The sequence below is a fragment of the Pongo abelii genome, chromosome 13, assembly GCF_028885655.2.
Source record: "Pongo abelii isolate AG06213 chromosome 13, NHGRI_mPonAbe1-v2.0_pri, whole genome shotgun sequence".
Taxonomy (NCBI): Eukaryota; Metazoa; Chordata; class Mammalia; order Primates; family Hominidae; genus Pongo; species Pongo abelii.
This window is the reverse complement of record NC_071998.2, coordinates 114,317,308-114,326,175: the sequence shown is the minus strand read 5'-3', so window position 1 is coordinate 114,326,175 and position 8,868 is coordinate 114,317,308. Positions and strand designations below refer to the sequence as shown.

General features: G+C 37.2%; 1 protein-coding gene across 10 annotated transcripts in view; it reads right to left on the bottom strand.

Moving 5' to 3' along the window:
- RABGAP1 (RAB GTPase activating protein 1) overlaps positions 1-8,868 on the bottom strand; it is a 172,951-nt gene that overhangs the window by 76,426 nt on the left and 87,657 nt on the right. For all 10 annotated transcript variants that reach the window (XM_054519399.2, XM_054519400.2, XM_024251732.3 and 7 more), the window contains 1 exon segment: positions 7,217-7,367. In XM_054519399.2, the coding sequence (XP_054375374.1) occupies positions 7,217-7,367 (151 nt within the window).

Here is an 8,868-nt window from a genome sequence, read left to right as displayed (position 1 = left end):
ACTAGTACCCAGGCTTCCTCCTCCATGGCCAACATTCTTTTTTGCTAAATCGATCTCCTTTTATTGTTGGGTATCCACAGGCATATTCTTATGATTAAATATTATTCAGTTCTTACCTATTACAAACCTACCAGACAGAAATTGTTAATTAAAAAGCAAAACAATCTGCTTAGTAATAACATAATAATTGAACATATTATTTTTTCCAGACTAGCAAAATGTGGCTGGGCCTCCAGGGATTCCTTTCAACAATTAGAAATGTAAATATTGGTTGGCAGGGCACAGTGGCTCACGTCTGTAATCCCAGCACTTTGGAAGGCCAAGCCGGGCGTATCACAAGGTCAAGAGATCGAGACCATCCTGGCCAACATGGTGAAACCCCGTCTCTACTAAAAATACAAAAATTAGCTGGGCATGGTGGCACACGCCTGTAGTCCCAGCTACTCGGGAGGCTGTGACCGGAGAATCACTGAATCTGGGAGGCGGAAGTTCCAGTGAGCCAAGATCGTGCCACTGCACTCCAGCCTGGCAACAGAGCGAGACTCCGTCTCAAAAAAAAAAAAAAAAAAATTAAGAAAAAAAGAAATGTAAATATTGGTTATATGAGCTTGCTATTAGTTTGCTTCTGGATAAAAGCTTGCTGTTCGTGGCAAAAGATTCTTATCACTGAAGTTGACACTAGAGAAAATGATGCAAATAAGTTTAAGAAAAGATAAGCAAGGCCAAGTGGATGGAAGGAAAGAAAAACATCAGAATAGGTTGCTATTTCATTATTCTCTCATTATTAAAATGATCTACTGAAGAAGCAGTTTGCTGTAAATTTTTGCTACTAAGCACTGAATTATAAGAAGCTAAGCCACCAACACAAAAGTAAAAAATAACCATCAGAAAGAAGGGACACAAGAGGATTCTGGAAGCTGGAAACAAGAAAATGCCTTTGTTTCCCCTTCATTTTCAACTCCAACTTATTTGATTCACAAGATCCTGAAACAGCTGTAAGAATTACAGGCAACTGGAGGTAAGAGAAGCCATGAGAGTCTCTGTGGATTACTTATTAAGCTTTCTTCCCTCTGAGCCTGACAAGTTCCACCTAGAGGCCAGGGTTGAGGAGCTCTTAATCAAACACCAGAAGACAAAGACTACCAGGGGTGCTTGGTCTATAAAAATTTATTCCATGAAGCCAAGGGTAGTAGTTCAATATAAGAAGTCTATTACATGTTGATAGATTATGTAACTTACTCCAATAACAAATTAAACAAAATCAGTCCTGAAAAAGCTGATAAAATTCAGTAACATTCCTAATAAAAAATCCAAAGCAGGGATAGAAGGAAACCACTTAAATGAAACACAATTTATTATTAAGTCTCACTCTGTCATCTAGGCTGAAGTGCAGTGGCATTATTTTGGCTCACTACAACCTCTGCCTCCTGGGTTCAAGTGATTCTCCTGCCTCAGGCTCCCGAGTAGCTGTGATTATAGGTGCCCACCACCATGGCCGGCTAATTCTTGTATTTTTAGTAGAGACGGGGTTTCACCATGTTGCCCAAGCTGGTCTCAAACTCCTGACCTCAGGCGATCCACCGGCCTCGGTCTTCGAAAGTGTTGAGATTACAGGCATTAGCCACTGAGCCCGGCCAAAAACAAATTGTTTACCAAAAAAAAAAAAGAATATGTTTTCCAAAAGATTGAAAAACTAAAACCATTTTAATTAAATTCAGGAATTAGATGGGGGTGCTAGTTATCACCATCATCATTTAACACTGTCTTAATGCTTCTATAAAATATAAAGACAAAACCAAGAAAATGTAGTAGGCTGCATAAACATTGTAAAAGCGGTAAAACCGTTTTTACTGCTGATATTATTACACACCTGAAAATCTCAAAAGATGACAATATAAAGTTAGGACAATTAATCAAAATATTAAGAGGCAAATAGAAAAAACGTAAAAATCACTGTCTTTTTCCCTATTGTAGCAGTTAGCACCTACAAACGGAAACTGACAAAATTATTCCATTTGCTGTAGTGTGAACATGCTAAGTTAATTCTTAGGAACCAATTTAACAATAAAGCTACAAGATCCCTATGAAGGCAATTCAGAATTCTTGAAGGCAAAAAAAAAAAAAAAAAAAAGAAAGATCTGAACAAATAAAAAGACATACTGTATTCTCATGTGTTAAACTTATACCCTCAACTGGTATGTAAATTAAATGCAATTCAAATAATCTCCACATAACCTTATAGGGTGGTGGTGGTAGTGAGATTGGATAAAAGATTTTAAGGTTTTTATGGCAGATTAAATTTGCAGAATAGTCAAGTAAGGTATGAGACAGAAAACAAAAAGATTTGCTTTCACAGCTATCAGAAATAATACAAAGCCTTTTTAATCAAAACAGTGTGGGGACAGGAATATGCAAACAAATAATACAGAGAACAATCTAGAAATCAATCCCAGCATATATAAGAATTTAAAATATGACAAAGGTGGTAGTTCTACTGAGTAGGAAAATAGGAGTAGCACAACTGGTTATCCATCTGGAAGAAAGTAAAATTGAACTGCTTTCTCATGCCACATACAAAAATAAATTCCAGATGGATTAAAGACATAAAAATTAACACATACAATAAAAATCTTGCAAGAAAATGTTGGAAATCACATTTACAAAATATAGAGACAGAAGAGGACTTAACCAAGACACAATTTTCTACATAAAAATGGAAAATGTCTTGTATGGCATAAAACCATAAATAAAATCATTAAAAAATATATTTATAATGCATATGAAAAGGATTAGTAAACATAATACATGGAGAGTGTTTAGAAACTGTTATCTTAAAAAGACTTCATAGATAAATGTACAAAGAACATAAATAGAAGAGCAAATCATTCAAATTTACTGGTAGCCAGAGAATTGCAAACTAAAGATATGCTAGGCTACATGCAGTGGCTCGTGGCTCATGCCTGTAATCCCAGAACTTTGGGAGGCCGAGGTGGGAGGATCATGAGGTCGGGAGTTCAAGACCAGCCTAACCAACATGGTGAAACTCAGTCTCTACTAAAAATACAAAAATTAGCTGGGCATGGTGGCGTGTGCCTGTAATCCCAGCTACTCAGGAGGCTAAGGCAGGAGAATCGTTTGAACCCGGGAGGCAGAGGTTGCAGTGAGCCGAGATTGCGCCACTGCACTCCAGCCTGGGCGACAGACAGAGCAAGACTCTGTCTCAAAAAAAAAAAAAAAAAAAAAAGATATGCTGGTATCACTTACATCCACTGATAGTAAAAATTAAATATAATAACTAATACTGGCTGGGATATGGGGCAGCAGGTACTTTGCTGGTACAACTATATGCAACTACATTGCTGGTGGAACTGTGAATTGTCACACCCAAGTGCGCTGCACAGTATCTGACACATACTTAGTGCTCAAAAAGGTAGCTATTACTATTGTTCTATCATTTCCCTTCTGGATCCCTACTGAAATTAAAAAACCTAAAAAATTTTCACTTTAAAAAGCAAAACAGGAAGAAGAAACTAACTCCATTGCTTATTGAAATAAGAAACACCTTTAAAAGCATACTACGTATTTTATGTTACTGAAAGGTCATTTGTCCTTGGGTTAAAAAGGTATATTGAAAAATTCCCACATGTACCCCATACAAGATAGGCTTGACAACTAATGCAAGATGATGACAAAGACATTAATCAGTTTTGTTTGCCAGGTTAATTTTTTTGATCTTCACTCTATAAATCAAGTCACTCTTTCCTGCTCTAGCCTTTGAAGAAGCTAAGCAAAAAAAAAAAATCTCAAAGTAATATTATATGTAAAATTTCAGAACACAATGCATATATCTGGCAAAGAAGCCATGTTCAGAATAAATACTTTCTAGAAATTAGTAGTGTGTATATGTATACACAAATATTGTCTAAATAAGTATAATATGTACAAATCCTGCTGTGTGCAAGAATGTTTACAGCAGTTTTATTCATAATAGCTAAAACTGGAAAAAACCAAACATTTATAATAGCCGAATATATTTTTAAAGTGTAATTTATTCATATAATGGAATACTCTAAACAATTTTTTACAAAGACAACAAAAAACAAGCTACTGATACACTCTCAAAATAGATGAGCGAAAGAAGTGAGATACAAATGAGCACATGCTGTGTGACTGTATAACCGCATTTAAATTAAATTCAAGGATGGGTGTGGTGGCTCACGTCTGTAATCCCAGCACTTTGGGAGGCCAGGGAGGGTGGGATCACCTGAGGTCAGGAGTTTGAGACCAGCCTAGCCAACATGGGGATACCCTGTCTCTACTAAAAATACAAAAATTAGGCAGGCTTGGTGGCGTGTGCCTGTAATCCCAGCTACTTGGGAGGCTGATGCAGGAGAATCGCTTTAATCCAGGAGGCGGAGGTTGCAGTGAGCTGAGATCATGCCACTGCACTCCAGCCTGGGTGACAGAGCAAGACTCCATCTCTAAAACAGAAAAAATTCAAGAACAATCAAAACTAACCTAAGGAGAGAAGAGCCAGAATAATGATTACTCAGGGGTGTAGTAAGGGTATTTACGACTAGAAAGGTACATGAATAACTTTTGCGGGTTATGGATATGTTCTTGCTCTTGATAGTGGTCACCACAGTGTATTCATATGTAAAATGTCATGGAGCTATACACTTTTAAAAAAGTAGCTTATATGCAAACTTTGACAGCTCAGCTGGTAGACTGTAAAAAGTACCTTATTCCCCCCAAAAACATTTCAGAGTAAGTTAAAAAATGTCAATTACCATTCCCATACAATGATAACTCTTAATTCCAGGAAGACAGAAAAGAAAAGCAATACCAACTTATGTTAGCTATCACTGTCATTTTTTTAAATTCACAAATATTATGGTGGTTAAATAATTTCTATTTTCTGATCATCTACTAGCAATTTAAATTAATATATATTCATTAAAAAATTTGGGGGGCCGGGCGTGGTGGCTCACACTTGTAATCCCAGCACTTTGGGAGGTCGAGGCGGGCGGATCATGAGGTCAGGAGTTCGAGACCAGCCTGCCCAATATGGTGAAACCCCATCTCTACTAAAAATTAAAAAAATAGCTGGGAGTGGTGGCGGGTGCCTGTAATCCCACCTACTCAGGAGGCTGAGGCAGGAGAATCGCTTAAACCCAGGAGGCAGAGGTTGCAGTGAGCTGAGATCGTACCACTGCACTGCACTCTAGACGGGGTGACAAAGCTAGACTCCATCTCAAAAAGAAAAAAAAAAATTGTAAGTTTAATGTGAAATATAAAGTACACATCACCAGTATATACAAATCAATCAAATGTTTCACATTTTGTTAATAGTCTTTCTTTTACATATCATATAACTACCAGGTTCCTTTTCTATCAACAGACGTCACCACTTTCAAGGAACCAGAAAAACAGAATCCATTCAGTTACAGACACTTCATGTCTTACGAATAGTCTTACCAAAATATTTAGTTTAAAGCAATAAGCTCTTAAGAATCATTTTTGACCAAACATTTCAAAGGACTTTAAAAAAACTAAGTAGTGTTACAAATCCAAAATATGATTTGCCAACAAAAGAAAATAAAAACTAGGTGTATCTGTGCTAGATACACACGTTATATAACCTTATTCTTCAGTGGCTCTGTTCATACTATGAGTACTATGCTGTACCCATCTTTGTAAACCTGGAATTCATCTCAAATGTTATATTCCTGATAAAGACTCCTCTGTTCTCCCAGATAGAATTGATAACTTCTTTTGATGGCTCCCACTGTGCTTCTTCAGACACATTCCATCATAAGACAGCTACTCGCTTTTGTGCTTTTGTGTTTAACCTCCCAGCTCCAACACTGTGGTTGTAATAGTTACTCAACAATAAATACTGGTTAAACAATTATATCAACTTAATGGAAGGAATCAGAATACTTATTGAAACAAAAAAAAATCTGTCTGGAAATAAGATGATGAGAAAGAACATTAATATTCTGAAGACATAAAAGTCATTTTCTGGTGAAGGTCCTATCTCATGTTTGAATGCTGTTTTTCCAGGCCAGGTGAGGCGGCTCACACCTGTAATTCCAGCACTTTGGGAGGCCAAGGCAGTTGGATTGCTTGAGGCCAGGAATTCAAGACCAGTCTGGCCAAAATGGAGAAACCCTACTCTCTACTAAAAATACAAAAATTAGTCAGGCGTGGTGGTGTGCACCTGTAATCCCAGCTTCTTGGGAGACGGAGGCACAACAATTGCTTAAAGCCAGGAGGCAGAGGTTGCAGTGAGCCTAGATCATGCCACTGCACTCCAGCCTGGGCAAGACTCTGTCTCAAAAAAAAAAAAAAAAGCCTGCTCTTCCCTTATAAGGTTTTTTTTTTTTTAAATAACAGCTTTATAGAGAGATATCATTCATAATTTATAAGGTTTTAACTTCTTTAAGACAAGGTTTTACCTTCTGTCACATTGAAAAATCTCCTATATTCTTGAAGATTCTGAGCAATCCATTCACAACCCAGGTTTGGGATTTGCATACTATTGGAGAAACTGCTTCCTGAAGATAAACACTTCAAGAATTTGAGAAAATTAAAACTAAAACCAAAAACATGAACACAAAGGCACAAAACATTGCCTAACCTTGCAGAAAATTACTTTAAATCCTGACATGCTTGTAGAAGAAATAGTTTTTCTTGTTTTGCTTGCAAAACTTTGAGGAATGCATGAACTTCAGAAGGGGAACACCATAGAAATGAGATTTTTTTCACTTTAGAGGAATGAGCTAAAAGAGAATACGGTTTAAGATTAAAGAATTATTTTCTTACAGTTGCAGAAGAACTAAGAAGAACTAAGCCTTCCTTACCAAGAGCACATTTCTGTAAAATGTGAAAAGTATTAAAATAATCAAAAGAAAATTTTTACACATTGCATAGCACAAGTGGTTTGACTAAAAATGTTATTTACAGTCAAAAAAGAATCTGGATATACAATGGGCTAGAAGACATCTTTGGTCTCTGAGGTGATATGAATCAAGGAGAAAAAACTATGACTTCTCCTTTGTGCAACAGAAAAAACATGTTAGAGCTAGAAGTATTAACAGTTCTATTCTTAAAGAAATAATAAAAACTTCTTCTAAGTCAAATAACTACAATGATCTTTTCATCACAAATCTCTAAAAGGATTAATGCTGAAGCTGAATTATCACCCCCTTACCTTTGTGATAAGAATGCGGTATTTCTCTACCAGGTGGTCATTGTTATGACAGCCTGCTAGCAGCTGCCAGACTTCTCCTCGAAGAGCTTCAGGGACACCGTTTCTTACTAAGGATGACAACTGCTTCGGTCTCACATTCAAGTTGAGATGCCTAAAAATAAAGCCATAAACCATAAATCATAAAAGGAAGATTCTCTAAAGAATGTTACTTTTATCAAAGGCAATCTAAATGGCTTACAAATACGTGACAAGGTAACACAGTAATAAAGGGAAAAAAAAGTGCTTCTGAATTAGATGAGGCCAAGATAACTGAGAGATTGGGTGGAAGAAAATAAAAATCCACACAGATTCTGCAAACGGCTTCTTAAGTATCTTTAAATTATTTCTCTACTTAAAAAAAAAAAAAAAAAAGCAAAACTGGAAATCACAGATGATGCTCTATGGCTATGGTTTATGTAAAAAGATGGCCGGGCGCGGTGGCTCACGCCTGTAATCCCAGCACTTTGGGAGGCCAAGGTGGGTATATCACCTGAGGTCAGGAGTTCAAGAGCAGCCTGGGCAACATGGTGAAACCCCGTCTAAATACAAAAAATTAGCCCATCATGGTGGCACATGCCTGTAATTCCAGCTATTCAAGAGACTGAGGCAGAAGAACTGCTTGAACCGGAAGGCGGAGGTTGCAGTAAGCCAAGATTGCACCACCGCACTCCAGCCTGGGTGACAGAGCGAGACTCTGTCTCAGAAAAACAAAACAAAACAAAAAAAAAGAGCAAAATTCCAATCAGTGGACATATAATAAATGACAAGAACCTAGCTCTACATCAAAATTGACAAGTGGTCAGCAGGGTGTGGTGACTCATGTAGTTCCACTGCTTTGAGAGGCCAAGGTGGGAAGATTTCTTGAACCCAGGAGTTCCGGACCAGCCTAGGTAATACAGCAAGAACCCCGTGTCTACAAAAAAATAAAAATAAGCTGGCATGATGGTTATATTCCTAGCTACTCGGGAGGCTGAGGCAAGAAGATTGCTTGAGCCTAGGAGTTCAAGGCTGCAGTGAGAGATTGCACCACTGCACTCCAGCCTGGGTGACAGAGACAGACTTTGTCTAGAAAAAAAAATTGACAAGAATATTGTATATTTATATGTTCTAAGTTAAAATAAAATATCTCAAGTATGTTTCCAACAGTTTTTATGATGCCTTCCTTCAAATAACTTTTCTGAATGTTTATGGTGGCTAATAACATTTCCACTGAACTACTATATCACTACAAGTTACCAAAATCTTTGGACTTCATTTATGTCACCTATAAAATGGGGAAAATCAAACTAGCCTTGAAATGTTGGTATAAATGTACAATGTGCTTCTGCATACAGTATCTTATTTGATCTTCAGAACAACCATCTGAGGTAGATGGTAGTATCTCTCGTTTTACAGATGCAGAAAAAATTTCAGGGAAGTCAATTAAACGACTGAGGTAGTCCTCAAATTCTTAAGACTAATGAATGCTCTGTTATAGAGCAGCTGGTTTGTGACCTGAGAGTCACCATTACTGAGTCAATAAAACAGGATCCTGACATTAAGAAGATGCTGTGGCTATCAGACGTAAGCAGAAGTTACTGATACAAAATAACCACTATCAAATTATAAAAAGG